Source organism: Akebia trifoliata, chromosome 4 (genome assembly GCF_017979445.1).
Source record: "Akebia trifoliata isolate Shusen 1 chromosome 4, ASM1797944v1, whole genome shotgun sequence".
Classification (NCBI taxonomy): domain Eukaryota; kingdom Viridiplantae; phylum Streptophyta; class Magnoliopsida; order Ranunculales; family Lardizabalaceae; genus Akebia; species Akebia trifoliata.
Window position 1 is genome coordinate 4,803,588 of NC_141378.1, and position 13,451 is coordinate 4,817,038.

The 13,451-nt window shown below is 35.4% G+C and overlaps 2 protein-coding genes across 2 annotated transcripts; one reads left to right on the plus strand and one right to left on the minus strand.

The window, feature by feature from the left end:
* The first annotated feature begins 2,951 nt into the window (after positions 1–2,951).
* Positions 2,952–7,805, plus strand: LOC147403173 (putative transcription factor At5g28040). The gene is made up of 2 exons (XM_086438662.1): positions 2,952–4,302; positions 6,043–7,805. The coding sequence occupies exon 1, from the start codon at positions 3,162–3,164 to the stop codon at positions 4,269–4,271; it is 1,110 nt and encodes a 369-aa protein (XP_086294788.1). The 5' UTR covers positions 2,952–3,161; the 3' UTR covers positions 4,272–4,302; positions 6,043–7,805.
* LOC147403174 (guanosine deaminase) lies at positions 7,648–12,680 on the minus strand. Its single transcript, XM_086438663.1, has 5 exons — positions 12,402–12,680; positions 11,142–11,201; positions 10,665–10,855; positions 8,067–8,171; positions 7,648–7,964 (listed from the first exon to the last, which is right to left on the minus strand). The coding sequence occupies exons 1-5, from the start codon at positions 12,415–12,417 to the stop codon at positions 7,776–7,778; spliced, it is 561 nt and encodes a 186-aa protein (XP_086294789.1). The 5' UTR covers positions 12,418–12,680; the 3' UTR covers positions 7,648–7,775.
* Positions 12,681–13,451: the final 771 nt, after the last annotated feature.

The following is a 13,451-nucleotide window of genomic DNA, read 5'->3' on the forward strand; positions in this document are numbered from 1 at the left end:
CACTACCCCATATATATATATATATGGTGTCAAAATCATTTGACGAAATCCAAAGTAACATTCTAGACAAAGCATTTTGTCTTATATGGGTTAAAAGTTTCGGAATGAATTGATTTTTTGTAAGAATGATCTCAATGGTGAGAAAATCATCCGCACAAAAAAAATCAACCAATTCTGAAATTTCTAACCGTAATTTATAAGTCAAAGAATTGTGAACCATCAATTTTTTTTTATCGTTAGTTCGTAACCACTTTTCATAGGGTTAAAAGTTTTAGGATTGTTTGATTTTTTGTGAGGATAATCTATTCCTAAACTTTTTAGCCATATAAGACAAAACTTTGTCTAGAATGTTGTCTAGGATTTTGTCAAAATAACTTGATAGGCAGTATATTATCTTCATAAAAAATCAGCAAATTCTAAAACTTCCAACCCCATGAAAAGTGGTTATAAACTAATGGTAAAAAAAAATTGACGGTTCATAATTCTTTAACTTATAAACTAAGATTAGAAATTTCATAATTGACTGATTTTTTGTGAGAATGATTTTCTCACCGTAGAAATCATCCTCACAAAAAACTAACCCATTTCGAAACTTTTTGTCCATATAAGATAAAATACTTTGTCTAGAATGTTGTCTAAGATTTTGTCAAAAGAATGCTACCCTACATATATGTTTGCACATGCTACCTTGTAGTATATACAAGAGCCAAAATACATCAGGCTACATGTAAATAACATTTACAGGTAGACAACAACATTTAATGCTTTAGTGGTAGTATACTAAAACATTTAGCTAGTTGTGATATTGATTATTTTTTACTTAAAATCCAAACTAATGGACTCATATTTCATCGAAAAACATCAATCAACCGAGTGTTACTTTGTTGTAGATAAACAACATATAATGCATTGACAACAGAGAAACAACATAGTTTATGACTTGTCCAAACATATGTCAACGTCTTTAAAAATAAGTTTGTCTCCAAATAGAAATGATTAGTTTAGTTTATTTTATTTTAGGTTTATTTATTAATTTGCAATATTATCATGTTAATATTTAAAACTCCAACCCATATAAATGACTAGGACTTAAAATAGGTATAATTTAGAAAGTAATATATCATTCGAATCTAGACGGATATATGGGTGGATCCATATTTGACCTGGATCCAAATACAGATTCGACTCGGGTCAAAGGACATCAATTCATATCTGACTTATTTTTTAATTCGGACATATTTAAGTGATCCAAACCTGTTAAATTCAAATCATTCGGGTTTCAGAAAAATCCAACCCATTTTTAGTCCTATAAATGACTTGGGTCAAAGGATATCAATTCATCTCTGACTTATTTTTTAATTCGGATATACTTGAAGAAATCCAACCCATTGAATTTAGATCATTCAAATTTCAGATAAATCCAACTCATTTTTAGTCCCATAAAATGACAATACCAACCTCCAAACCTTGGGATATGTTCGGGCCAAGGACAAATCATATGTAAGTCTTACGGACGTGGCCGCACAACCTTTACTAGTACACGAAGAAGACAAAAGGTTGGTTCACATGTCACCCCAACCAAATTTACCCAACCCAACCAAGAGTAAACAAGAAAGGGTAATTTAAGCATACTCCTTCTAATTTTGGGATTTAAGATACCCCCATTATTTTCAATTTGATGACACAGCCCCTTGGCCAACAAAGGTTAGAAAAGGGGGATAGCCCACAAATTGATACCAATACCACCACAAAAGTGTCTCCTTTGATATGCTAAGCATCACCTTGATGGTCCAAGGACATGTCATAACACAATTCCCATCTTTTAAGGGGAAAAAGGTGATTCTAATGGGATTTTGTGGTTGACATAAATGATAGAGCAGACAATCTGCTTCATGTGGTTGTCTATTGTAGATTAGAGGTTGCACATTGGGTGCAAAATCTTCTTAAGCTTAAACAAAGCATGAATGAGTATTTGCTAGAGTTAATCGAGATCTGGTCGACGAATAATTCGATTTGAAGTTGTCGTAGTGGTATTTGGGCTATTGGGATGAACATCTCGAATAGGATAGGGTCGACGCATTTAGATCTCGGATGTTGATACCTCAATCTAAGGGTATGGTCAAGGTGTTTGGTTCTTATTTTAATGGCATTGAGATACCTTTTTAGGCACATTTTTTAAGTCACTCCTCCACCAAAACAGTAGCTTTCAGGTTGAGTCCCACTCTCCACCATCAAGTCATCTAATGGTTTAGATTTGGTCGCCATCAGCGGGGACATGAGAAAAATAGATAGATGTATGACTTAATAGATCCCCACATTTAGTATTTAAACTTTGATTTATTCAACACTCTTGTATTTTTTTTTTCTCTCAAAACATTCTTTATTTTTCTCCCTTTGGTTGGCAAGAAGTTGAAAATGTCGTATTTTAGTAATTCTTATTTTCCCATAGAAGAAGACCGAGTATATTTCATCTTTGAAAATTGCAGGGGTATCTCAAAAATTGTTCAAAACTCATAGGGATGTATTAATTTATAGGAGACGGCTCTCACACGTCTTCTCTCGTGCCAAGCAACTCCTTCCCTTCGCTTAAAATTTAAAATTAAATCTTGGGAGCTGTTATCAGCACCCCGACTTTTACTTATTACAGCCTAATTAAAAATAAATAAAATTAGTGAATAATTGAGAATAAAAGTTGGGGTGCCAATCAAGTTATCATTTTTTTTTAGGGTTAGATTTCTATTTTTGGGTTTAGATTTTATGTGAGCCTAATAAGAGTGGTAAACAACTTCTAAATAATGTTTTTGTAATTTTTAGAGAGAGTGTTTTAATCTTTAATAGGGGGTGTGATAAATAATTTTAAATTTTGAAATGTAATAAATAAAAGTTGGGGTGCGGATAGCATCTCTCATATTTGACAGAGTCGCTAAGCATAATCCCTATATGGCCCGAACTTTCTTTAACGTTTGCCACGTAATTGTACGAACCCCTCTCCTATCGGCCTAACCTGTAGCCACCAAACTCACGAACCCTAACCCTAACCCTAGCACCCAACCCGAACCCCAAATCCCTCTCACCTTCTCTCAATCTTCCACCAATCACCCCCAAAAAGGCCCAAAATCAAACCCTCTCTTTTAATTAGAACTGAAATTAAGCCCAAAAATATGCCATTAAACGAAGCAGAAGATCAGAAAATCTTCCAAGATCAAGAATTTGAAGAAGAAGATCTCAATCCAGAAGAAACTGAAGAAGAAGAAGATCTCATCGCAGATTCTCCATCAACCTCATCAGATGATCCCAACAAATACTCCAATACCCTCGCTGTTGAAACCCCATCAAACATCATCACCACTACTGTTTTAAATGGATCCGCCATTGAAACACCAACACTGGTCTTCGATCACAAGCTGCAACCCACAAATGAACCAATCGAAGAGAAAAAGCCCTCTGTTCTTGATGATTCTCGTCGATTGTTTCAGCGTTTATGGACAGATGAGGACGAGATCCGACTCTTACAAGGGTTTCTCGAGTACACGAGCGAGCGAGGATCGCAGAACTCGTTTTACCACCAAGACACAGCTCCGTTCTACGATCAAATCAAGACTCGGTTAGAACTCAATTTCAACAAGAACCAACTCGTTGAGAAGCTAAGAAGATTGAAGAAGAAATATCGGAACGTTGTGAATCGGATGAGTTCTGGTAAAGAAGTGTACTTTAAGAGCCCTCATGATCAAGCCACGTTCGAGATTTCTCGCAAGATCTGGAGCGGTGGTGTTGGTAGTGGAGGCGGAGTTGACGAAGCTGGAGTTGAAAACGAGGAACAAAAACTGAACCTTTCCAGCGAAATTAATAACGGGAACAATAATGGTGTCCCTGTTAGTAATCCCGAGAAGATTCCGGTTTCGCGGAAAAGATCTAGAAAGAGAGTAGCGGAGGATAAGCTACCAAATGTATCGAACCATCAGGAGAATTCTTCGATTCCAAATGTAATTGAAGATACAGTAAGGAGTTGCCTTTCGCCGTTGGTTAAAGAAATGCTTAATTGTGCGTCGAACGGACCTTGTAATTTTGGAGGGTTTGGAGCTATGGCATTGAATCCGTTACCGTTGAATTTTGGGGGTAGTTCTTCGATGAATTTCTTGGGTGGTGAGTTGTTAGATGAGAAGTGGAGGAAACAGCAGATTTTGGAGTTGGAGGTTTACTCGAAACGGATAGAATTGGTGCAGGATCAAATTAAGTCGGCGTTAGTGGAACTGAGGTCGTCGAGTAGCTGATATAGAGGTTTCAATGTGGCTAGTTCTACTAGTAAGTGTTTGGCCTTGTTGGTTTGATTTGTAAATGTTGTTGGCCTTTTTTATCCTTGGTTCATATTGTGACGAGTAGTTCCAGTTCTAATTTCGTAAGTTATAGAAGAACAATTCCATTTATTATTGTTATTATTACTGTTTGAATCTTTAATGTCAGTCTGCTTTCTATTTATCTTAGCAACTCAATTTGCATGGTTGGGATTCAGTGGAGAATTCTTCATTGTTCCCATTTTGTGTCGTTTCATGGAATTGCTGATGATAACTCGCATTCTTCTTGAATGGGTTACCTAGGAAGTCAAGTGGATTGAGATTGGATCTGAATGTTAGGTGTCTATCAAGAGCTAGATGTGATGCTTTTTGAGTAGTGAGTTGCCGTGCCCGGATTTTGGATTTTTTTACTATTTATTGTTGGGGTCCTAATTCCATATTATTGAGAAATTTTTATGTTCTTTCATTGGTTCGCCCTATTCTTTCTCATTAGCCGAAATTGGAAAGCATATGGACTCCAAGATTTTCTTTACTCTTGTTGTCTTTCAAGTAGGATGGTTCCTTGCTCCATCTTTATGTTTATTGAGTAGCTTTGGTTTGGATAAGAGGCATTGAGTTGTATATGTGGAAAATTTCCAACTGACCCATTTTATTGTCCAGTGTTTTCGTAATTGATCCCACTGATGTTCGCGGTGGTGTTTCTACTCTTTCCTGTTTTAGATGTTTAGATGAGTTTTTATTTCTTTCTTTCTTTCTTTCTTTTTTTCGTTGCTCAAGCTGCCTTGGATAGATCAAAGTTTATTTCCAAGACCTTGATTTAAGTACATTTCTAAACAGGCTACCGGCTGATCATCTTTTGAACCATGGCCAAATACAATGGGCCTCTCGTATTTAAGGTTGACCTTGTTGTTTGTTCATGTGGGAGTCGTGGAGCCTTATAGGCCCCAGCCCAAAGACCACCTGATGCTTAGGGAAGGTGTCAGGCTTCACATGGTGTCATTGGGGACTTCTTGGACCTGGCTCTAGGTCTGGATGATGCATGTCTTGCCCAAATTTCTGCCTCTCTCTCTCTCTGAAATTTGTGATATGCAATATCAAGATGCCGAGATAGATGTGGCATGATAGAGCAGTTTGAGATTGGATCCACACACTTATTAGGGTGTCAAATTCTGTTGATCTTGTGCCCTTAGTGAGTAGGAAGGTCTTTGGTTATCACTTTTGTGTTGGGAAGGCAGGTATAGCTCAACCATGGACATCAAATGTTAGTGGTTGAGCATCTGGAGTGGGACATGCTTTGCAGCCTTTTGAAAGATGAGGAAAGTTGAGGCATTGGTCACACCAAATATTGCTATGTCGAATGCTTTTTCAGTCTACTGACACCATAAACTTTTGATCACCCATTGATGGACCCTTCACACAAAAAAATAACCTGATTGCTGTGTCGCACTTTTTGGCTCATGGTTTTGGTTCATGATAAAAAAATAAAAAAAATGATCGGATACAATGGTTTTGGCTGATTTATGCTGTTAAGGTTCACCAGGGGGTGGACCAAAATTTCATGGGCTTAGTTGTGCCGAAAGAATGCCACATGGCAATATTTAGCATGACTAGACACAGAGTCAAGTAGTTGTGACCAACACCTCTAAAGTTATGTGCAGGTTAGTTGGTCCATATTTTGCATGTCTGAATATGTGGTTCAAATTCTAGAAAAAAAAAAAAACTGATTATTGGCTCTGGGTTATGTTCTCAGCTCCTACTTCGACGTTGCGATGATGATGATTACATGCTGCGCAGCTTGACTTGTTCATGCCTTGAATATGGCTGCTATATGATGGTGTTTGGAGTCTGGACTCTACACCACTAGTCCATCTATTGGCTAGTGCACGAGAACCGATAAGTTATGGTTGAGGGCCAGCGATCTGGAATTCTTTCTAAGAATCATGGTCAATTGCAAAATCTGGGTTGTATTGAGCAGAAATGCCAACTTATGTTTGAATATATGGAACATGGAATCTAATCTGAAAAATTCCCCACTAGATCTTATGGAGCTTAAAAGGTTTGGCCATTGCCAGATTGGAGAATTCCAGTTAAGGAACTATGCTCAATTTACATACAAAAACACACTACACCGCATTGTGGGATGTTAATGACTTGTGGAGCGTTGTGGGCAACTATTTTTGCTTCAGTGGCAAAGGAAGGCATCATAGTTGTTCCATTGGGTCAGAAATGTGTTCATCCCTTCTTCCTGGCAGGAATTCCAGGCATTTTGAACAATGAGGTATTGGTGTTGGCCCCAACATTAAGTAATGAAGAAACATAATCTCTAGCTTTCTAAAGTAATGGCCTTAATCTGATGGGGTAAGAATTTGAATGGTAACAAATATTGAGTGACATCATTAGATTGAGGTTCATCTTTGTGGCATTAGTCAGAGATTCTTGGTCAGGTTATTACCGTCTGAACATGCAATTCTATATGTAACGGATTAACTAGAGCTAGCAACAAGCTCCATAAAAAATGATTAAATAAAGCTTTTAAAAAGCTGCTTTTGGATTTCTGTTTCGAAAAAATTCTCTAAAGCAGAAAACCTGAACGCTTCAATGGATCTATCGTCAATGTTTCCGTCATTTCAGTTTCTCCTTGATGCAGTTCCCTTCAGGGATTTATTCCAAAACTGTGGAATCTTTGCCTTATAGATCTTCTATATTTTGTTTCAGAATTAGTTTTGCAAAAGGTTTAGGGGTTACTTTTGAGTTTTATGATGAGATGTATAGTTGCCCCTATTATTTAAACATGTGATGAGACCCTCTTTCTGGCTTTGAATCAGATGAAGCTGAACCTTACACCATATTTTAATCCTCTCTCTAGGCTGTGATAATGCCTACTATATGGAGTGATGTGTAGCCATAGTGAGCTTTTTCATCTCAAGCCTGAACCATATGTTTAAACACAGAGAATTTCAAGGTCTTAGTCGAAAATGCTCAAATTCAATAACTAGAAACTGTCAATCAAGCTGAATAGGGTGTAAATGGTACACAAGTTTCTAACATGGTACCCAAGGGAGATAAGTTGAAGATCACATTATTGCGAAGATAATCTCTTTTGATCCTCAAGTTGGAGATAATAAACTGATGTATCATACCATGTGTCCTATGTCAAGAGTACATTTTCAAAAGGGTTGAACACCCACCATTTGAGGCGTCCATCTTGGTGTGCCCGTTAAGGGAAAGTTGACCCAATAGGATGATTGTAACCATTTGACCCACGTGATGTAATAGTGTAAAAAGGCACATATGGGTGTTCCGTATATTAAAGCATGATGTGTTTATTTAGCTTGTTTAGATAGAAACCTGAATATAGTCTTCCAAACAAAATGCATCATGAAACTGTTTATTCTAGATAGATATATTGTTGAATTTAAAGTACCATATATAAATTGAGAGTAAATAGAGGAGGGGGCAATCTTGGTCAAGCCACCAGACAAATTAATACATTTGGAACTTGGCTTTGGTCTTCTCAAAGACCTGTTCAGCAATGACCGCACCCTTACCGTCAGCTCTCTTGATCTCCAAGTGAGCCTTCTGGTAGAACCCAGTACCTCTCAGTGCATCTGCAATGAAATCGTCAAATCCAATAGCAATAGCTGCTTCAGCCTTGGCTCCATACACCAACCTCTGCACCATAAGGGGAAAGTCAAAATGACGAAGCCAAAATAGGTTGTAGAATTAGATGGATCACTAAAAATAGGGAAGAGAGAGGTGGGTATATAGTGGGACCTTGATTCGAGAGAGGTGAATTGCACCAAAGCACATTGGACACGGCTCACAAGAAGCATATATTTCGCAATCTGACAGCTCAATTTGATTGAGCTTTTTGCATGCCTAAACAAAAATAAATCATCTTGCACATCAGACGCAAATGAATAGATGGATAGATGCCAAGTATTGATGATTCGCAACCATCACAAGATTTAAAACTAGAGGCAGGCGGGCACATGTCGAAAACCGTAGAAGAAAAATTAAAGCATATCCAAATAAATTTCAGTGCATTAAAACTATACAACTAACATAAAACAATACTAGAAAATTAAAAAGAATTTAATCTTAATGGTTGTGCTGATTTTTTATGCCTTATATTCCAGTCTTGCACAAAAGATAAAATTGGAGGTCCTCGTTACAAGAGTAGAAACTTAATTCCACTATTGTTTCTGAAAAAAGCTTCATTCACATGTCACGATGTTAACACAACCAAGAGCAAGTGTTGACTAGAAAGTCAAGATGATTCTGAATTTCAAAACTATTGAATTTCCAAACCTTAATAGAAGATAAAGGGGCATGAAAATAGGGAATAATATCTAGGAGTTACAGCATATTGTGGCTCACATGGTTGGGGACTGGTAGATATTAGAAATAAAAGCACATACGAAAAAATCAGTAAATGAATGTTAATGAATTTAGAGACTCAAACTCGACTCAATACTTGATAAGGGTTGCGTTGAGTCAACTCTTGGTTGAGCATTCAACACAGTCCAAAAGGTGTATTATGTTTTAATGTTTATTAATGTAACAAACATCAACACTAGAACTTTTAGGGAATAGGCTATACGAATAAAATGGAAAATACAACTCAAGGACAACTCAGAAATCCTTTCACCTTTCACATCATGTCTTTCTAAAACTATATCCTAGAAACTCACCCAACAAAATAAACCACGACCTCATACTACTTTTAAGTTGGGGGGGGGGGTTGATTTCTTAGGTGCCAAATGATCCTTTTCTTTATGTCTCATCCATCCGATATGGAGTCCAATTGGATATATTTCAAATCTTTTAACAATAACTTGAGAATTCAAAGGGAGATTAAAGTCTTGCTAAATTCTATGCAACCAGCCAAAATAAATAATGCTGTCTCCACATGCCAAGATTTGTATCAAATCTCTCTAATATTGGGTCCTATAAGCTATTGGACAACAACTAAGTCCTCAAGGGAAGCTAGAATACGTGGTTAGAATTAGCCCATAAGCACTATGATGAAAAAGATGTACTCCTCAATGAATCATCTTCTCCAACTCCTATTCTTAGAATCAATGAAATAATTCATTGGCAAAAATGGAAAAGAGGTGGGCTCCCTTGTTTCAAGCCTCTTCAACTCAGAACAAGCATAAAGATGAAAGAGAATCAATTAATAATGTCTACTAACTTTGACCAGTCACCTCAACTGCCATTTCCTCTGTTTTTTAATAAAATTTATACTTATAAAAAATATATATGTTTGCTAACTAAATGTGTTTTAAGACATATGATTCATCTAACAAACAACGCATAAGAGACTTGAAAGATGTGAATTAGCAAAAGAAACAAGGAAAGCAAACTAATTAATATTATCTTAAATATCTTTTAGTGGACTCAGAAAATGGACAATAGTCTCTACTATCCATTCTTTTTTTTTGATCAGTAAAGATAATTTTATTAAACAAAAAACAACTTCACTATTAGGCACCAGTCTTTTTTTTTATCAGTAAAGATAATTTTATTAAACAAAAAACAACTTCACTATTAGGCACCAGTCTTTTTTTTTATCAGTAAAGATAATTTTATTAAACAAAAAACAACTTCACTACTATCCATTCTAGCTACCATATCAATAAACATCATCGTCACCATCTACTCCTTATCCAAGATATCAGGGGGAGGCAACATGAATCCTATTGCCCTGTCAATGAGTTCGGATCCAGGTTTAAGGTTTGACAATATTTTAAGCTGATTTTCAACCCGACGCAACCATTTTCCTTTATTCAAGTAAGGGACCAGCAATGCAAGGATAATACTCACATATGTAGAGTTACACCAAAACAAACAAACAAGCAAGCATAAATAAAATCAAATAAAAGTTGTATATGTTTGTGGTAATGGGAGTGTGCAGACCACCATTCAACAGGTTTCATTTAGAATATCTCCAACGCCAAAATTTGTAGAAATTTCTTGTTTAGAAATTTTCCGTTATTTCTTGTTTATTCAAGTAAGGGACCAGCAATGCAAGGATAATACTCACATATGTAGAGTTACACCAAAACAAACAAACAAGCAAGCATAAATAAAATCAAATAAAAGTTGTATATGTTTGTGGTAATGGGAGTGTGCAGACCACCATTCAACAGGTTTCATTTAGAATATCTCCAACGCCAAAATTTGTAGAAATTTCTTGTTTAGAAATTTTCCGTTATTTCTGAAATGTCAGAATTTGATAGATTGGGGGGTGGTTACCATTATCAACAATCTTGAGTCTGATGGAAAATGTTTCCTATAAGATATGGATAAAATGGTATAGATTAATTCTAAAACAGATTTATCAGAAATGGATTTTCCTTGTCTAACCTCTCTTACTGCAGTCACCTCAGCATGGGCAGTTGGGTCTGTGTGCTTCAAAACCATATTGTGACAGCTCACAACTATTTCATCATTACGAACAACCACCGCACCAAAAGGGCCTCCATCTCCACATGCTACCCCTTTGTAAGCTTCTTCAACTGCTTGTGTTAAGAACTTGTGGTCTCTATCCTGTACAACTGGTAGAACCATGACCAAAATAACAAAGTTGTGATAAATACCAATAACTATATAATTCAGTTTCACTTTCCACACCAAAAAGAAGTAATATAAGGTACCTATGATGCAAAACATAAGGAAAATCTACCGAATGGATAGTGATGACATGGTTCATATGTAAAATTGACCTCAAACACAATTTTTGATTAGCCTGGTTTACTACCACGGGAAATAAGTTATTTTTATATAATAATAATAATAAAAAGCAAAATCGAAATGAAATACTGAAAAATATGCCACCATTACCTTCTTGATAACCAGCAAATGCAGAAGCTACAGAAATGGTTCCATCTTTGGCTTCCAACACTGAAGGAAAAAGAATAAAAAACAAGTAAATATGAAAAGGTGTATCCAATAATAAGCCAGAAGTTTTCTATTTCAATTTTCAATAAGATAAACATAAATGAGCTCAATAATATAGTTTTTTGGCGGCAAGCTGGACTATATTCCATGACCTCCAAGTTGCATTTCAATATGTCGACTCAACCAAATAAATCGACACAATATAATCCAATCTATTAAAGAATACCACAAAAATAAAACTAACATTGTCATCTTCACATTCCACTAAAACAGGTAAGAAACCAAAAACAGAATACACTTATAAAGCGTATGGTACAATTATTAACTCGTTTATAGCTAACCTGAATATCACAAAGGAGAAAACATTATATTTGTGGGTAAACTGAAATCACAACTCATTTGTTGCTAACCTGAAAATCGCAACTCCTAATGCAGTATTTGAACCAAGCTTATAGTACACTTATGAAACACCTTTATTAATGGGAAAAAAACAAACAAACAAACAGGACAACCAGATAGATAAAAGTATAATTATCATAAAAAGCACAATCCTATAGAGGAATCCAATCAAAATTCCACAAACTATAACAATGAAGCCTATGATTGCAATTATGTAGATATCCATGAAACAAAACGTTGGAAAGAAAATATGGCAAAGAAAAAAAAAATTAGAATTAGTAATTGAAATTCCATAAACTCTAAAAAAACAAAGCCTGTACTGGAAATCTTCCACCTAACCAAAAATATACTATGGAAAAAAAAAAAAGGAAGCCAACACGGAATTCCCACCAAAAAGTCCATAAACTATAATATATATATATATATAAAAGCTAGAATTCTAATCCCACACGTATCCCAAAAAAGAAGAAGAATCTAAAAACAAAGAAAAAAAATACCCATAAAATAAAAAAGAAAAAGAAAAAAGAAACAACCCAATTGAGAATCCTAAGAACAAACTCCAAATAACAAGGAATTAGATCCTACAATTGCAATCCTACAAATACCCATTACACAAAACTTCATTAAAAACCAGAAAGATGAGCCATCCCATGAAATCTAACAAATTTCACAAAAGAGAAATGGAACAGAAGATTCAACATCATGTAATGCAAAGATCAACCATATTTAAACAGATATCCAGAATTCCAAAGAGATCAAAAAATAAAAATAAATAAAAGGAAGAAGAGCTTGAGATGATTTTACCTTTTGCCTCTTCCATGTCTGGATCTGAGATTGAATGAGTTGGTGGAAACTGAATCTCCGAACAACAAAAAAATATCGATTTGAGAGAATGGTACTTGCAGATTTGATTCAAAGAATCGAAAATTGGTCCACAAAATTGAGTCACACAAACTAAAAGGTAAGGAGGCGAGAGAGAAAGCGAAAGACAAAAAGGATTGCTTTTGTGGCTCTCTCCCTCTCTCTCCTTTTCCTACTAAAAGACTTGTGATCGTGAAAAACGGTCATCTACATCTAGTTGGGTCGAATCTGACGAATCTTTTGCAAAAAGGATTTTTTTTTTTTTTTAAAGTTAACTTGGGGGATTTAGAGATACACCCTCCATATTTTGGTAAAACTGATGACGCCTCTTCGTCCTGCTCTTTTGGTTTTAGATATTAAAAAATGACTTAAATACCCTCATCTACTATCTCTAGTCAATCAATCCTTGATTTTTTTTTTTCTCTTAGAAATTCTTCATTTTTTATCCAAATTTTCATCTCCTACTTTAAATCAATTTTGTCAAGATTTGAAGAATGAGATAAATATAATCCTTACGATGAAGAAAGAGTAATTTTTTTTTTAATCTTAGTGATTGAAGTTGACTATTTTGAGAAGAAAAATCAAGGGTCTATTTGCAAAGGTTGAAGAAAATGGCATTGAAGTCAGTTTTTATTAGTCTACCCAAAAAAACATTGCTTTCAACCTCACTTTGACTTATTGAAGAAAATGCTCGATTTTTTTACCCAAAATTAGATTTAAGTAGGGGCGGCAATGTGTTGTGTTTAGGTAAGGAAATTTTGAAAATTAACCCATCCAAACCTAGCCCATTTAATGATTGTGTTAAAAATTTAATTTGAACCCGACATACTTATTAAATATGTAATCTGACCTGACCCATAGAGTTTATTCAGTAAAATTCTAATTTTAAGTGAAAAAAATAAATTTCATTTACACCAAAAAAAAATCAACATTCTTTGAATTTTGTCCTCGACAACCCAACGATCAGAACATTGTTTTTGGATTCCATATGAT

Excerpts from the sequence above, each read along its gene's own strand:
- LOC147403173 (XM_086438662.1), top strand. The coding sequence starts at position 3,162 with ATGCCATTAAACGAAGCAGAAGATCAGAAAATCTTCCAAGATCAAGAA.
- LOC147403174 (XM_086438663.1), bottom strand. Across the intron at positions 10,856-11,141 it reads ATTTGCTGGTTATCAAGAAG|TTGTACAGGATAGAGACCAC; the intron begins GTAATGGTGGCA and ends TGGTTCTACCAG. Across the intron at positions 8,172-10,664 it reads AGGTGACTGCAGTAAGAGAG|GCATGCAAAAAGCTCAATCA; the intron begins GTTAGACAAGGA and ends ATTTTTGTTTAG.